Here is a 15,053-nt window from a genome sequence, read left to right as displayed (position 1 = left end):
AGCTTAAGTGAGGAAGACGTAGTCGGTGTTGCTTCTAGAGAAGCGTTTCCGCGAGAAAGATAATGTGGTGGCTAGCCGATGCTGGCTCCGGAGTCGCTCAGCTGTGGAATAGGCAACACTTGACTTCCCCGAGCCCGAGTCTCCGAAGAGCCCTACGATCTTTCGGTCCGCTATCGCGTGTTCCTGGCTCCCTTGAACTTCTACGCGGCCTCCTGGGATCATCCGGCGTCCTTCCTCGGGTATCTGCATACTCTTTTTCGTCAGCGCCTGCTCCAACGTATCGAGAAGCTCGACACGTGTTCCGGGAAGACACTCGGAGAACGGCCTGCGCTCGTTAGAGTCGTACTCCGCACTACGACGGGCCATCTCTTTTGACAACCTCCGCCAAATTTCATCATCACTGCTAAAATCTGAATCCATCGCAGACGTCGGGTGAAGAAGTGAGGGATGAAAGAAGTTTGGGGGCCTAGAACGCACTTGTGCTCGCCATGTATTGGTCTTACTTATATGATTCAGCTGATGGGACGAGAGAATCTGGAAGAAAGTGTTTGGAACGCCGCGCACAGCAACGTGTGCCCCATTTATATTTATAGACCTAGTTTAAGCGCCTATTCGGATGAACTGACCCCACTGAGATTGTACAGCAAGCATGCAGTCAACATGCAGTGTCAGAGAGTGCAATCGCGAGCAGCGGAAGACCAAACCGCCGATGAGCCTCGGCGGCATACACCAGACTTGTCGAGCTTAGGTTAGCCTTCATTAGTCTCGGGTACACACCAAGAAATTCTGGTAATGATATTTGCATCAAATTTTCACGAAACATCTCCTAAAATCTAGATAAATTGCCACATCTAGTGGTACGCGTTGTCAGTATGTTCTAGTCAACGACCAGCCACTGAATCAGAGGCAACGCTCATATGGGCCCATCGCGGCGCGTATGTTTGCTCAGAGCCGGTACTAGCAGCTTCGGGTGTCATAGGTGTGCTGGTCAAACACGCCTTCAGCACGCCATGGAGAGCCATATCGAAGCCTATGCAACGCAGATAAAAACAAGGGACGAGCATCTCGCCGATATCATGTTTTCGCCGTATAGTTAGTACATCCGCATTCTTCAGCTGATTCTTTGCCTTGTTTTCAGCGGCGAGGCGTTGGCAGTACGCAGTTTTTGTCTGCAATAATGTCCAATATTTGGTTCCCTAGGCTTATCAGATAGTGGGCTGTGCTTACAACAGAGTCCAAACACAGCCACTCGGCGACCGACATCTCTCCATCGACGAATGGTTTGCTAACGTATTGTCCCAGATACGTCCACTGCAAAAGTCAGAACCACTCGCTTCCTGCGCTGAAATTATCATACAGACAGCTCACCTGCTCAGGGGCACCTTCTACAAGCAGATGGAACCAAGCATCTGGCGGTGGCGTGATGGGCGGAGCAAACCAGTAACCGTGTTCTCCATAAGCGCCCAGTGGCATATGCAGAGGAAGCGCCCGCGGAGGAAGTGGCACGAAGAAAGCCCTGTTGAACTTCTTAGTTGCTACAATGTAGGGTGATACGGAGAAGTATCAACCTCTGTTTCTTGAACTCCTGCAGTGGCGTACGACAAAAACACGTTCAAACGACTTTCAATGATAGGAGACTGCATTCGTTACACAAACTCACCTCTGGTATCTTCGTGCCCACCTCAGCGACATCCTTAAACTGATAGACAATGGGACGGAAAGAGGGATCGATCGGAGGCGGAGGATTCATCCTTGCAAGCGCCTCAGACCTAATCCAGACCACATCCTTCTCGAGTTGCAAGGAAAGCGCCACAAAGCTTTCAGCCTGTTCTCGCCATGCGCGTCAGTTCTTTTGACTGATCTGTAAATTAGACACAGGCAGCCAACACACTTGTTTTGATAGCGTCCTTCGCTCTTCATCACACACCAGAAGTTCTCTGGAGACTTGCACCTTCTCCGTCTGCACCTCCTCAAGCTGCCTCTCTAACGCCACAACGCGTCGCCTCATGTCGCCTTTCTCCTTCTTGACCTTGCTCAGCTCCTTTTGCAGGCCCTTCTTTTCCTCGTCGTTTTCTTTCGTATGATCACGTAATGTGGAGATGAAATCTTCGACTTGACCGTCTTGGAGCTCTTGCATCATAGCCTAGAGGAGCATGTCATAATGTCAAGTGTATGCATCTTCGGCCTGGCACTCGGAATGGCAAGTGGAGATCGTACCTTGAGTTTCTCAATCTCTGCTTGTGCTTGGAGGTACTTTTGAGTTACATCGTGCCCATGAGACGCGTCCGCTGCGAGATTTAACATGCGCGACGCGTCTATCGGGTGATCCTTCAATCGTTCATCCAGAGATTCAAGCATCGTTCAGACTAGTGCCACTGGCGTGTGCAGGTGGAGGTAAGAGCAGAAGAAGATAAGGAGAGGCCTACCCTTTATGGTGTTTGTTGCCGTTTTGTCAGGAAGGTTCTTTACAAGTTTGAACAGGTTAAGCCCTGAAGAAGTTTGTTTATCATCGAAGACGTATAGACACGTTGCTGAGTAGATTAAACTTTATTCGGTCTCTCTAGACCCAAATACAGATATGCATACAATTTAACAAAGCAACGACAAATCCTCAAAACCATCGCTGCCTCACTTCACACTTCAATCAAGAATGAGCGCTTGAGCGGCCACTATCCACTGTCAGGCATATTCGCCCATCTTGGAGCATACGACTGACCCACACCAAAGACCAAGTCGGGCGTCATCGGCGTACTAGGCAAGCACGCCCGCAGCGCCTCGTGGAGCGCCATGCTAAACCCGACACAGCGTAAATAGAAGCACGGCACGCGCATCTCACCCGTGTCGTGTTTTCGCCGCAATGTCAGCGCCTCCCCCTCAGCATCCGCCGACGTTGCCTTGCCCTGGGCCACGCTCTCGGCGGCTCGACGCTGGCAGTATGCGTGCTGTGTCTGCAGGCGGGACATCAGTGGAGGGATAGCAGCCAATGGTGTGATTATGGTACTTACGGCGAAGTCGAGACACGACCATTCCGCGATGGACATGTCACCGCCTACGAACGGACTGCTTGAAAAACAGCCAAGATAGGCCCACTGTGCCACAGATATTCATGAGCATACGCTCTAGACGTCATGTAGACGTCCCTGATAGTATGGCGTACCTGGTCAGGAGCACCCTCAGCCAGTAGGTGAAACTGCATATCTGGAGGGGGTGGGTTGGCTGGAGCGAACCAGTATCCGTGTTGCCCATACGCATCGAGTGGCATATGGACCGGGAGATCCCGTGGTGGTAGATGTACCAACACTACGCTGACAAACAAGACATAAGGAACTGGGCTATAAGCAAACTCGCAAGACTTGAAGAGGACCTACGTCTGCCTTTCGAGTTCCTGCGACATATATGAAGACCTTTGAAGGGGTCACAACAGTCTTGCGCGCGAAACGTACCTCTCTCACGTTCGAGGCCAACTCTGCACTATCTTTGAACTTGAAAACAGCAGGTTGGAAGTAAGGTTCCATCCGCGGTGGACTGGCAAGTCTAGCCAGAGCTTCGGTTCTGATCCAGACAGCGTCCTTCTCCAGCTGCGAAGAAAGCGCCAGGAAGTTTTTCGTCTACCTCCAACGCACGCAAGTCAGTATCTCAACAAGTCGTATATAGCATGACAAGAACGCGCACGCACCTGTTCTGCAAACGTCATCCGCTCCCTCTCGCACACCCCCAGCCGCTCCTCGAGCGCCGTCTTCTCCTTCTCCACCTTCTCCTTCTCTCTCCCTACCTTCGCGAGCTGCTTCTGCAGCACAGCGACGCGTATCCGGAGCTGCGCCTTGTCGTCCTTTGTCTTCCCCAGTGTTTTCTCGAGGGCAGCCATCTCCGCGTCTCGCTCTTCTATGAACTCTCTCGCGTATGCCTAGGAAGCCACACCGCATAGGTCAGAACTCAAACCGCGTATTCAAGTATTCATGTATGGTATTCTCACCTTGAGCATCTCATTCTCCGCCAATAAGTCTTTATACTTCTGAGTCCCACCAGGCGCGCACGACGCGTCGACCGCGATCTTGAAGAGACGCGACGCGTCCATACTCGGACCGTCATTCAAGCGTTCTTGCAGTCCACTTGACCTCATCGCTTGGATAACAGGAAGGAAGTATCGCTAGCGAGAAGTACAGCTTAGGGGGGCAAGTTGAAAGAAGAGAAGGAAAGACGGGAAGCCGCATCTCGGAGGGCGTTGTTGGGGAATCGCGCTGCGCCCCGAGCGTGTTACGAAACGCGTCGCCAAATGAGAAGGGCAATTACCGTCGTACGCCCACACGTGGCCGACCCTGAAACGAACTCAGAAGCAGACCCCATTTGTGAGGGACGAGTCATATTCTGATGAGAAAACATATCGTGCGGTCAAGAGTGAAACGCGTCAAGTTCTGCCAGGCTCGTGACCAGATGCGGTCTCTTCAGAACGAGATCTGATAGGATGTGCTATGTATATTGACGTGGTGCTGAAAGGAGTGGACGTGTCATAGGACAGGAAGGAAATAAACTGTGACAAAAAGAGAAGAAACCGCACGCGCCCACCCTCAGAGCCCCCAAAGTCCTCACCCTCACGCCCTCACTCGTCATCGCCCCCCACCCCAGCAACAGCCCCCATCTCCGCCGTAATATACGCCGAAACAGCCCCATGTCTCCCTCTGACCTTCCCAGCCTTCTGGCGGAGCCACACCCCAAACTGCTCCTCGCTGATCGTCCGCCTACAGCTCCCGAGTGCGCCGCTCGCGCGCGCGCTCAGCTTGAAGCTCACGTTCGAGCTTGTATTGCCCAAGTTGAAGCTCGATTCCGAGTCCGAAATCAAGCTCATCTCCGGATCTACGACAGAGTCGTCCCGACAGGAGTCGCGCTTCAGCCTGGAGAGCACCTTAGAGCCAAGCCAGCCGAGCGACATGTTTTCGGGTACGTTGACGTTGAGTACGTCCGGGCTCGAGGACAGATGCAGCTTTAGAGTTACGAACTGAGGCCAGGGTGCTGGATTGGGCGGCGCGAGAGGTTCGCTAGAGGAGATATCCAAAGTCCGGAGAAAATCGGTGGCTAGTTTCGAGGCAGGGAGAGACGAGTGCAGAGACGAAGACGCAGACAAAGATAGACGTTTCGTGGCCTGGGGTGATTTGCGAAAGTCTGAGACGATATCTTCCTCGAGAGCAGCTTGTATCATCGAGGGGAGATCCGGAGAGTCGCCATTTCCACCGCCAGGTACAGACAATATGGGCAGAGACCGTTCGCAAGAGCCCTGAGCGAAAGTACTATCCATAAGTCGTTCGCAGTCGCCTTCGCAAGACACGGAGAAACAAGATACACCAGGAGCACTCTCAGTCTGAGCTCTTGTCGTATCGTCGACCGACACACGTTCTCGCAGCTGCAGCGCTCGTAGACTCTCGTCGTCCTCCACCACCATCGACAGCCTCGGTAGAGCCATAAACGGAACGCGAGGCGTCTGCACAGTGGCGACAGTCGCAGAAGCAGAAATCGTCCCACCCGTCCTAGACACCCACCTATCGTACCCACAACCAGAAGAAACGCCAGAGACCGACCCCGCACCAAGAATACAATACCTCTGAGCGCCCGCCTTCTCGCCCAAATCCGATCTAGCAAACGCCCGCATCCTGCCCAAGCCCGGCCGCGTGCCCTTGACAAGCTTATTGAACACAGTCGACGCCGGCTCACCACCGCCGCTGCCGCCGTCGCGCTCGTCCTCGTCGTCCATAGACAGAAAGCTCCGGCACCCGCACATCTGCATGTTCGCATGCGTGAGCGACGGCGAGAACAGCGGGAGCGACACGCCCCGCGGCATGGGCCACACGAACGACACCGTCAGCGGCGAGTTCGTGCGCGGGCAGGGCATAGATGCGCTCTGGCACGTGTTGGGATCGTCCGTGAAGCGGCGCTGCGGTGTGGACCTCAGCGGACGCGGTCGGGGCCGCGGCCTCGGCCCGGATTTGGCACTGGCAGCGGAGCATGAAGCCGGCGCAATGGTGGGTTCTGCGGGTATGGGCGATTTGGCCTTCGACGAGGAGTGCGACCGCCGCGTGGCGCCGATGAGCTTCATCAGTGCATTCTGTATATGCTCTGCCGAGCACGAGGCCTTCATCGAGAGTCGGACGTGGCTCCCGTCGTCGGTGCTGTACTCGATCGACACGGCGATGTCGACGAGACCATATCGCCGCACTCGATCGCGCGCTTCCTTCTTTTTCGGCAGTGCCAGCGGAGGAAAGTCGTCATGGCCCTCCCATAAAGCGGGAGACGACACCTGCGGGCGCGTCATGACTTGACCAAGAGCCGTTGCAGCATAGAAAAGACGAACGCACCTCAAACACATCGTCCAGATTCACGCTGGCCTCCCTCGCCCACAACCCCGCATCCATATCGTCCAGCCCCAGCCTCAACATGGGTCTCATTCTCGGAGCGTCTACATCGCCCTTCCGCCCACGCGCATTCACGGATCCAAGTCTCAGCCTCGGCCTTACCAACGCAGCGTCCGAGTCTCGGAAGCACGGGTCCACAGCAGAAACAGTGGTTGACAAGAAACGCGGTTTGGACGGCGAGTCCCTTCCCCTAGCAGGAGATCCCGGGCGTGGAGAAGACGATCCAAAGATCGACTGGCGGTTTGGCGGAGTCGGCGTGAATGGAGTTGGTGTGAACGGTGTTGGCGTGAGCGGAGGAGCCAAGATAGTTGAAAAGGATGCTTCGAGGGGTGTGTTTGGAAGATGCTGAGCCTCGATGTCCACATTCACGCGCCGCCTTCGTTTGTTGTGCAGAAAGAACCCGGTGATGGTAGAGATGAGGGCGAGCGAGGCGAAGCAGGCGCACGAGAGCAAGAGCTGGTTGTGCGCTGTGAACGGGACCGCCGGAGAGGAAGGTATGGGTGACTGAGAAGGAGAGGAAGCATTAAAGATAGTGGCCATAAAGGAGGGTGTGCATGCGAAATAGTATGTACAGAAACGAGAGGATGGGGAATGTGGAGAAGATAAAGAGTGAATGAACGCAGGTCGCGTCGACTCCAACGCGCGCATTCGGAATTCGGATCACGCGCCCGCCACATAAGTAGTTGGTTTGAGTTCCCTTCTCTCGCTACTCATCTTTTAGCTCGCTGAGGGCCTTTGAAGACCCGAATGTGGCGATGGAAGGCCCATTGACTCATGGGGAATTATCGAATAAAGGATAGCTGACAAATGCGAAGGAACTCACCAGGCACAACCAATGCGCCTCAATCGCCCGGCGATTGCCGGATACAACTCTCCGCAAGAAAGAAAGCAAAAAAGCGCAAAAAGATGTGATGAGAGTGGGATTCGAACCCACGCCCTTTCGGACCAGATTGCCTCGGATGAGTACAAGATGTGTTCGCAGTGCGAACTGATCCTTAGTCTGGCGCCTTAGACCGCTCGGCCATCTCACCAGATGCACGTGTTGGATTCAGTACGTATATAGCTTGCCTGTACTAGCATCAGTGGATGTCACCACACACGAAGCCCTTGACATTGGTATAAAGGAAGTGTACATGCTAAGAGTGCGCAACAGAATGCGTGAATGAAGTGGCGAAGATGGGGCTACAGTGTTTATAATTATCCTAGGTCACATCCCGAGTCCCCGATCACTCGCAGTATCTGGGCGACGTCATGACAGGTTGGTTTAGCTGCGCTTATCCGTTCCAGTAAGAGGGGCACGTACCTGCGTTCACCAAAATCTCCTAGCCCGGGGATAATGTACGCCTTCTCGTTAAGGCCCTTGTCTATCCACCCCGTGATCTATCGTATTGTTAATAGTATGCGTTGAGAAGCGAGGGAAGGTCTTACCACGCGCAGCGCTGGGAACTTGCCGCAGAATGATTTTAGCCCTTCAGGAGCCGAAATCTACAAATACAGGTGAACGTCAGAGAACGAGTGGTTTTACATGGTGTAATAGCGCACCAAATTGATGAAGATGATTCGCTCCTCCGATACACCGTGATCTTTGAGAACCTCGACTGCTTTTATCGCAGAGCCTCCGGTAGCTGCAAGAGAGCTATGAGCTCGCGCCGGTATAGAGAGCATCAAACACGCACCGAGCATTGGGTCGAGAAGCAGCACATATCGCTGAGCAATATCCTCTGGCAACTATGAAGAGCAGCACATCAGCCTCGGAGGGCCTGTAGGTCCTGTCGAGAAGACGTACCTTGGAGTAGAACAGCTTCGGAAGAGCGGTCTCTTCATCCTAGGCACGCAATATGGTAAGGCATGGATGAGCACACAGAATTGAAGCGTGCGCTTACGCGTTGGATAAGGATTTTGCCTATCCTCACACTCCGGCACACCTCGCGGAGACCGGCCTCCATCGCCTACAGCACCACTATCAGCCTCAGCATATACAGAGAACACTCGCATTATAACACAAGCTCACCTCTCCAGCACGTAAGATGGACACACCACATATCTTCCCCTCGAACCCAACGCCATTATATGTTGCCCCCTAAAGCCGTGCATATGTTGATGAGCGCACCACCGCGTGCAGAGCACGAATACTGATGTACAGCGATCAAATACGGACTCACCACAGGTGTCTCGACCGTCTTGGGTACAACCGGGAGGTGATTGAGCCCCTCCTCGACGAGCAGGCGGATCACACGATCAGAATAGAACAAGAAGTCGCCGCGCGATGTCGTCCTGTCGCGAATGATGGTATACAGCGCCTCGAGCTGGGCTGTGTGAGGCAGCGTGAAGACCGAAGGCGGGAGAGAGGCGGGGCTGGATTGCGATGTTGGTGATGCGGTGATTGCAGCCATTGCTGAGGCTGAGGAGTTCGATGAGGAGAGTGAGAGGAGAGAGGAACGTGGTGACGGCAGACGACAGGGGATGACTTTAGGCAGATAGACGCCCAACAAACCGCTTCGGATGCAAATCAATTCGATCATTTGACAAGTCGACTCCGGATCTTGACAACATCGCTTAAGCGCCATGTGGCAGTGCATGTTAGTCTTTCCACTGACCACCACATCCTCGTCCGGTAAGTACACTAGTATACCCTTAAGTGACGTTTGAGGTCACATTATAGTGCCTTTCTAGCAGCCACTTCAAGATGACAGCCTACTATCAAATATTAACACGATACGTCACCCAGCCCCTTCCTGTCCTGGAAAAGGTCTGTTGACTAACCTAGTCAGCGAGGGTAATCTTCGAGGGATGTTACCTATGCAATCTCCATGTCATCTTAGCTTGTGGACTGATTTATTCTCTGACGACGCCAGCTTGGTGCGTTTCTGTCCCTTCATGGTCTTCAGTAGCTTGAACCGAAACACAGCGACCAGCCGCCTAGTCTAGGTCGAAATCTAGGACACCTAAAGATGTGCATTGCACGGTACGAGATCATCCCCCCATCTCCACTTTCTGCTCACTCACCCCTTACACTCATTTGTGCTTTATAATGCAGCCCACACTCCTTTCAAACCACGCACTCTCACTTGCACCCTCACCCACGCACTCAGCAGCCCCCGTCCACAGAGACAACCGAGACACCGACGCCCGCTCCGCCCAGATCTCCGCCCTCGCCATCATCGTCATCTGCCTCGTCGCATGCGTCGTCACAACCCTCTCCGTCGGCTACCTCTTCTACGCCCGCCGCAAGGTCCAGAAAAAGCGGCGCTCCATCCTCCGCCCGCTCTTCCTCCCTGGCATCGCCGCCGCCCGAGCCAAGGCCGCACGCAAATCGTCGGGATCGCGCGGTACCTTGCGCGCCGCGCAAGGTTTCTCGTGGATTCTGCCCGTAGCAAACCACGGTAAAGAGTGCAAGCAGCTGGCGCCTTCACTGTTCGCTACGACGCTTCGCGCGACTGATCCATGGTTCACGCGGAAGGACACGTTCAGGGAGTATTCACACACAAACAGGCCGGGTCCACGCAGGCCATCTGAGAGCGTGCGTGGCGAGCTGGGCCGGTATCCGCGACTGTCCCGCTCGTTGTCGTCTCTTGGAATGTCCAAGGTAAGCGCTATGGCTCCCTCTTTCACTACTTAACTCATCTCTACGGGAAAACCATAAGGCACACAAACCATCGATAGACTCCCAGACCCACTTCTCGGCGCATCTGCCTGTACCCGCCCGCTCGAGAGTCAACCCCCACCGCGAACGGCTGACTCGGCTCGCGGTGCAAGCGGCATACGCCCCCGAGAATGGCATGTACTTCGGCCCCGAATGCTCGGATGGCAACCTGCGCGGCCTGACCTACCTCGTGCCACCCTCGATGGACCCCTCTCCCTCCGCCGAAAAACTCGCGCGTAGGACGGACAGGGGCTACAGTGGCTCTCGCGCTTCTCTAGGCCTTAGCAACACCGAGGAGAACGACGAAAAGCGCACCTCTTCATGCTCTGGCGGCTTCCCGCAGTCCCGACCGAATACGGCGATGGGTCCAATGTCCCCGATCATGGAGGTGTCCGAGGAAAAGACGATGACGAGCCCTGCTAATTCCAGATCGCACCGCGTCTCGACCGTGCCATCCGAGCACGGCCCCCGGCTGACGGCGCTGTTGGACGAGCTCATGCGCGCGAACGTGCTCGCCGGCAGGTTGGGCTCGGAAACGCCCACCAAGGCTACCAGAAACTCCGTTGTGGATATTGTGGATACTATCGCGGACTACAACCCTTTTTCTGATCCTGGTACTCCCGTTGGCTCTCCTCTGCGTGCTGCTGCTGCTGCTGCTGCTGCTGCTGCTGTTTCTCCGTGCTACGCCTCATCTGTGCTCTCTCCTAGCCATGGTCTGAGTCCTGCCGCTCGCGCATCTAACCTGTCTCGTCGGAGGGCAATGAGAACTTCTCATGAACGGGGCGACTCGTCTTCCTTCTCGCTGCCTGAGGCTCGGAAGTCTGTCATTACTCCGTCTCGAGATCCTTCTGTCCGTCTGTCGCCTGTACCTGCCAACGAACAACCCCTTCCTTTGCCTCGCGGATTCTCTCTCCCCCGCGGCTCGTCGCATCTCTCGCTTTCGCCATCGCCGTCTCGCCCTCGTGAACCTTTTCCGGAAAGTTCGTCACCTTCAATCCCAAGGCCCGTCGGCGAGCTCATATCGGCGTTCTCTCTTACCTCCTACTCGCTCCTCCGAGAGCCCACGAACACCCTTCAAGTCAAAACCTCCAATGACGCTAAGCCCGTACCACTAGGAAGACAACGCTCCCCCAGGACCATCCCACCGCCCTGCTCGCCTCCGCGCGAACCGCCACCACGCATTCCCTCTCTCGCGCCCGTCTCGCCCCGTAGCCGACGCAGCCGACGCAGACGCAGCAGCGGTAGTCCTTGCTCTATGCCTCGTTATAACGACAGCGGCGGCAGCCCCACGTCGCCCACGCCCTCGTCCACGCTCGCGCCCACCGGTACCTCGTTCGGCACACATCTCCGCGAGAGCGACTCTCTCATCCTCGCGCAGTCCGTCTCTGCCCTGCCTTCTACAGCGCTTCTCTCGTCATCTACCTCTACTTCCGCGTCCGCATCTGTATCAGGGCCTCTCTCAGCGCTGGCATTGGCACCCGCGCCCGCGCCCACCCCCGCCCTCGAATTCGCCCTTCTCCTCCTGCCCTCTAACACCCTTCTGAGCCTCACCCTGCCCCTCACCGTCTCTCTGCACGACCTCCTGTCCGAGCTATACGCCAGAACAAGCAGACACTACGCGCTGAGCACGGACCGCGCTGATCCGCGCGGCTCGGCGCTGCGTACGGACGAGGACTTCAGGCTCTGGGTCGGGATACAACGGTCGCAGTCCCAGTCTCTGTCGCGGTCGCGGGACACCAACAACAGCACGGTGAGAGTCGTCCCGCTCGTCGCGAGGGCGCGGCCGGGGAGCGAGTGGGTGGCTGCGATGGTCTGACCTATGCGTACGAGGGCTGGCGGTATTACTCTTCATCGGATGATGGTTGCTTCGAATGTCTATCTATCTGCCTGTCTGCTTCTTTGCTCTATATCCGATGCTATCCGTGTACCTGTATCTCTACGGCCGCTGTACCGCTCGCTCTTCTAACGTGTATACTCGACACGATACCCTTCGCTCACAAAACCACTGCCTTTCTTCAATGATAACATCACATCGTGTATGGCTCACCTCGTGAACTCTGTGGCTAATCTGTGGTACTGATACAACACTATCGTATGAATGACAAACCTAAGGCTATAGAAATGTAAACACTCCAAGAAAATGACCGTAACCCCCATCGAGCTGGCGACCTGCGGCGCCTACGTCTACACCCCCCTAAGACGCAACTGCATACTGCTTCCGGTCCCCAATAACACCCACATCACCCCTCTTCACTTGACTCTTGCGCGGCTCGCGCAGGACGACATGCCTCACCGGGACGCCCTTCTTGTCTTTCTCACCCTCGCTTTCACCCTCGCCTTCGCCCTCGCCCCTGGCGCCGTCTGGCTGTACGACAGACTCGGCTTTCGGCTCAGCCTCGGCCTTGGGCTTAGTCTTTGGCATACTGACGCCCGCGAGCCACTCGCGCTCCACGTCGGCCCGCCATCTCAAGGACACGAAAGGGTCGACGCCGTTCCACTTCTGCGGGAGCTTCACGTCCTGTACCTCTGACGCGTAGTTGGCCGTGGCTGCGGCGGCGGCTAGCTCGGGCGAGAACGAGGCCATATGCGGTAGAAAAGGGTGGCCGGGCAGCGTCCCTGTCCCCTCGCCAGGCGCAGGCGCATGTTCTGGAATAGGCGGGGGAACCGGAGTAGTCCCGCTGGCAGGAGGAACGCCCAGCCGCGAAGGGGGGTTGTAGTTCTGAAAGCACATCGCGGCTGTCGCGCCGGGGAACCCGGTCTGCATCCGCATTAGGTGCGCTAGATGGTGCTGCTGCTGCTGCTGGAGCTGATACAAGTTCTGATAGTGCTGCTGGTGGGGATAAGGATGTGGGAACGCGTTGTACCCCTGAGGGCCGTTCCAGCTCATGTTGTGGGCGTGCATCGCAGCTGCTGCGTACAGTCCACCCGGCTGCATCGAGGGCTGGAACATGGGATGATCTAGGTGAGGCGGGAAAGGCGGCTGGATGCCCATCGGATGCGGGTGAACAGGCGGAGGCGCCCATCGCGCTGCGTGGTTCACTAGCTGTGGGTAGGAAGTGTAGGACATCGGCATGGCGGATGTGTCGGACGCAGATGGACGATGCGCGCTCGTCGCCGGTAGAGCTGGCGGTCGAGGAGGGAGGCGGACAGGTACATCTACGCCTCCAGGTGGCGCCGCAGATGAACTGTGGCCCTCCGAGACTTCCTTCCCATTCTCGGCGACACGGCCACCTGTAGACGTCTCCGCTAGATCTCCCGCCGGTGCCATAAAGAGCGCTCGAGGTACGAAGCTAGGCGGAAGCTTGGCGAGCTTCGGCAGAGCGGCAGAAGTATCGTTTTCTCGAGTATCGTTAGCCCTCGTCGCTTTAATTGCCCGAACCAGCTGAGCCAGCGACATCCGCGTCGGCGACATGCTTGTGTCAGATATCCTCGACTGCTCACACTGCTCCTCTCCGCAATCTGGATTTCCTCGAGATCCGCTCCCGACGCTGTTATCGTCGCCCGCCGCTCTCTCCAGACTTGTGTCCACTGCCTCTAGAATTGCTTTGATACCACGCTCGATGACACGCTTTGACGTATCCCCGTCAACCCTCTCGAGGGAGTTATCCAGATCTAGAGCGGAATTGCATGGCGTCAATAAGACGAAGGAAGACGATCTAGCCATATTCGTGTTCTCGTCGACGCCCTCCGAAGTCCGTGGGACCTCTAGCTGTATCCCCAGCGCCGAAGGCGAAGGCATGGATGTGGATGCTGAAGCGAGAAGGAAATGGGCTGCGATATCGAGCTCGTCTGCCGAGCTGTCCGATGCCCTGTTTCGACTGTGAGAAGTAGACGTCCTCGCCAATATGAACTTGTAGATAGCTTCGGTGATGAAGCTACTCGGGGACGTCTCTAGTGGCGGCTCTCTTGAGTCGGCCGAGATGTTGGATATATGCGCCCTGCTCTCTTTCTCCTCGAGGGCGTCACCGCTGCGGCACGTTTGCTGGCTGGGAACAACAGGAGAGACCTGCGCTGAATATGAAGATATGATGAAGGATGGATAGGGCGGGGAACGATGGAATAGCATAGGTGAGGAAAATGATCCATAGTCTAACGAGTCGGCAGCCGCATCTGCACCGTCTTGATTACTGGCGAGGGTAGATGGGTCTTCAACGAACGCTCCGGGAAAGTGACGCTTCTGAGTGGATCTCCCATCAACATGGGGCAGATGTCTACGAACGCGCCACACACCTTCCCTTGAACCAACCCGTTAGTCACCGTATTCCACCAGCGAACTGTCTCCTCAGATGCCAGTGGATCCGTGTTTCCTTCCTGTGGAATCCTCTCTGGCGGTGGTGATGCAAAAAAGTCGAGGAGAATCTCGACTGCTAGAACTAATGATGCAAGACAGTGAAGCGCATTGACAAGAAGCTGCATCACTGGAGTAAAACGGTAATAGGATTGGAAAGGGTTTGGGAGTAGTCCGAATTGATGTAGTCTGAAGATAGTGTATATGGCCAGTGCGACGTAGCCTCGCAGGCTAAAAGAGAAGGACGCCATGTTAAGAGGGAGACAGATTGAAGTGGGCTCAGCTCACGCTGGACTGCCGTGCAACAGTCACGTGCATTGATTTCCGGTGCTAGTTCCAACTTAAGCCAAGAATAAGTGGTCTCCTTTATGCAGCTGTTTTACGCGGGTCGCTGCTCTCTTTTGACGCCCGAAGTCCTTCGTCTCCAGGAATTCACGGCGCAAGGACGTGCACGAACACTGACGTTGCTGTGCCATATCATCTACCTCAGCCAATTAGCTTTCGAGGAGAGTCGACACTTGAAGGCTTCTAAAGGGGTGGATTCACCACAACGGATGTATACTTTCTCTCATAGAAGTGAAGGCATCACTTGGTCATAAGTATATGGTCTGACTTTGGCCGAGGGAACGTCGGTCCGTCGGCAATGTCGGGTCCCGTTTGCGTAATGCTGATTCGGTGAACATGAAGGTGGACAAGGCACAGCGGCGCTCGTTGCGTGTGT

At 55.7% G+C, this 15,053-nt stretch overlaps 7 protein-coding genes and 1 non-coding gene across 8 annotated transcripts; 1 reads left to right on the top strand and 7 right to left on the bottom strand.

The window, feature by feature from the left end:
• Positions 1 to 3: 3 nt before the first annotated feature.
• Positions 4 to 366, bottom strand: CONPUDRAFT_152823 (uncharacterized protein; the record flags this gene model as incomplete). The annotated part of the gene is made up of 1 exon (XM_007769588.1): positions 4 to 366. The coding sequence occupies one exon, from the start codon at positions 364 to 366 to the stop codon at positions 4 to 6; it is 363 nt and encodes a 120-aa protein (XP_007767778.1).
• Positions 367 to 805: 439 nt separating this feature from the next.
• Positions 806 to 2,358, bottom strand: CONPUDRAFT_164642 (uncharacterized protein; the record flags this gene model as incomplete). Its single annotated transcript, XM_007769587.1, has 7 exons — positions 806 to 1,169; positions 1,228 to 1,311; positions 1,369 to 1,516; positions 1,569 to 1,585; positions 1,661 to 1,825; positions 1,892 to 2,143; positions 2,218 to 2,358. 7 exons carry the CDS (start codon positions 2,356 to 2,358, stop codon positions 882 to 884), a joined length of 1,095 nt encoding a protein of 364 aa, XP_007767777.1. The 3' UTR covers positions 806 to 881.
• Positions 2,359 to 2,538: 180 nt separating this feature from the next.
• On the bottom strand, positions 2,539 to 4,075 carry CONPUDRAFT_164641 (uncharacterized protein). Its single transcript, XM_007769586.1, has 7 exons — positions 3,974 to 4,075; positions 3,677 to 3,904; positions 3,369 to 3,612; positions 3,158 to 3,305; positions 3,006 to 3,089; positions 2,717 to 2,948; positions 2,539 to 2,669 (listed from the first exon to the last, which is right to left on the bottom strand). Exons 3-7 carry the CDS (start codon positions 3,392 to 3,394, stop codon positions 2,641 to 2,643), a joined length of 519 nt encoding a protein of 172 aa, XP_007767776.1. The 5' UTR covers positions 3,395 to 3,612; positions 3,677 to 3,904; positions 3,974 to 4,075; the 3' UTR covers positions 2,539 to 2,640.
• Positions 4,076 to 4,597: 522 nt separating this feature from the next.
• On the bottom strand, positions 4,598 to 7,003 carry CONPUDRAFT_164640 (uncharacterized protein; the record flags this gene model as incomplete). The annotated part of the gene is made up of 2 exons (XM_007769585.1): positions 6,345 to 7,003; positions 4,598 to 6,286 (listed from the first exon to the last, which is right to left on the bottom strand). Exons 1-2 carry the CDS (start codon positions 6,939 to 6,941, stop codon positions 4,598 to 4,600), a joined length of 2,286 nt encoding a protein of 761 aa, XP_007767775.1. The 5' UTR covers positions 6,942 to 7,003.
• A 307-nt stretch (positions 7,004 to 7,310) lies between these two features.
• CONPUDRAFT_t52 lies at positions 7,311 to 7,432 on the bottom strand. The gene has a single exon. It is a non-coding gene; the product is annotated as a tRNA-Leu (tRNA).
• A 195-nt stretch (positions 7,433 to 7,627) lies between these two features.
• On the bottom strand, positions 7,628 to 8,794 carry CONPUDRAFT_89456 (PRTase-like protein; the record flags this gene model as incomplete). The annotated part of the gene is made up of 9 exons (XM_007769584.1): positions 7,628 to 7,640; positions 7,705 to 7,781; positions 7,830 to 7,886; positions 7,944 to 8,026; positions 8,078 to 8,129; positions 8,188 to 8,226; positions 8,285 to 8,350; positions 8,413 to 8,481; positions 8,564 to 8,794. The coding sequence occupies 9 exons, from the start codon at positions 8,792 to 8,794 to the stop codon at positions 7,628 to 7,630; spliced, it is 687 nt and encodes a 228-aa protein (XP_007767774.1).
• Positions 8,795 to 9,076: 282 nt separating this feature from the next.
• Positions 9,077 to 12,277, top strand: CONPUDRAFT_164638 (uncharacterized protein). The gene is made up of 4 exons (XM_007769583.1): positions 9,077 to 9,260; positions 9,310 to 9,366; positions 9,439 to 9,987; positions 10,046 to 12,277. The coding sequence occupies exons 3-4, from the start codon at positions 9,979 to 9,981 to the stop codon at positions 11,858 to 11,860; spliced, it is 1,824 nt and encodes a 607-aa protein (XP_007767773.1). The 5' UTR covers positions 9,077 to 9,260; positions 9,310 to 9,366; positions 9,439 to 9,978; the 3' UTR covers positions 11,861 to 12,277.
• Positions 12,278 to 12,680: 403 nt separating this feature from the next.
• On the bottom strand, positions 12,681 to 14,589 carry CONPUDRAFT_81574 (uncharacterized protein). Its single transcript, XM_007769346.1, has 2 exons — positions 12,870 to 14,589; positions 12,681 to 12,817 (listed from the first exon to the last, which is right to left on the bottom strand). The coding sequence occupies exons 1-2, from the start codon at positions 13,454 to 13,456 to the stop codon at positions 12,814 to 12,816; spliced, it is 591 nt and encodes a 196-aa protein (XP_007767536.1). The 5' UTR covers positions 13,457 to 14,589; the 3' UTR covers positions 12,681 to 12,813.
• Positions 14,590 to 15,053: the final 464 nt, after the last annotated feature.

This window comes from Coniophora puteana (genome assembly GCF_000271625.1).
Source record: "Coniophora puteana RWD-64-598 SS2 unplaced genomic scaffold CONPUscaffold_5, whole genome shotgun sequence".
NCBI lineage: Eukaryota > Fungi > Basidiomycota > Agaricomycetes > Boletales > Coniophoraceae > Coniophora > Coniophora puteana.
The sequence above is the reverse complement of the archived record's forward strand: the minus strand, read 5'-3'. Positions and strand labels throughout refer to the sequence as shown.

Excerpts from the sequence above, each read along its gene's own strand:
- CONPUDRAFT_164641 (XM_007769586.1), bottom strand. The coding sequence starts at position 3,394 with ATGTCGCAGGAACTCGAAAGGCAGAC. Across the intron at positions 3,306-3,368 it reads CAGGAACTCGAAAGGCAGAC|CGTAGTGTTGGTACATCTAC; the intron begins GTAGGTCCTCTT and ends CTTGTTTGTCAG. Across the intron at positions 3,090-3,157 it reads CTGAGGGTGCTCCTGACCAG|TGGGCCTATCTTGGCTGTTT; the intron begins GTACGCCATACT and ends TCTGTGGCACAG.
- CONPUDRAFT_81574 (XM_007769346.1), bottom strand. The coding sequence starts at position 13,456 with ATGTCGCCGACGCGGATGTCGCTGGCTCAGCTGGTTCGGGCAATTAAA.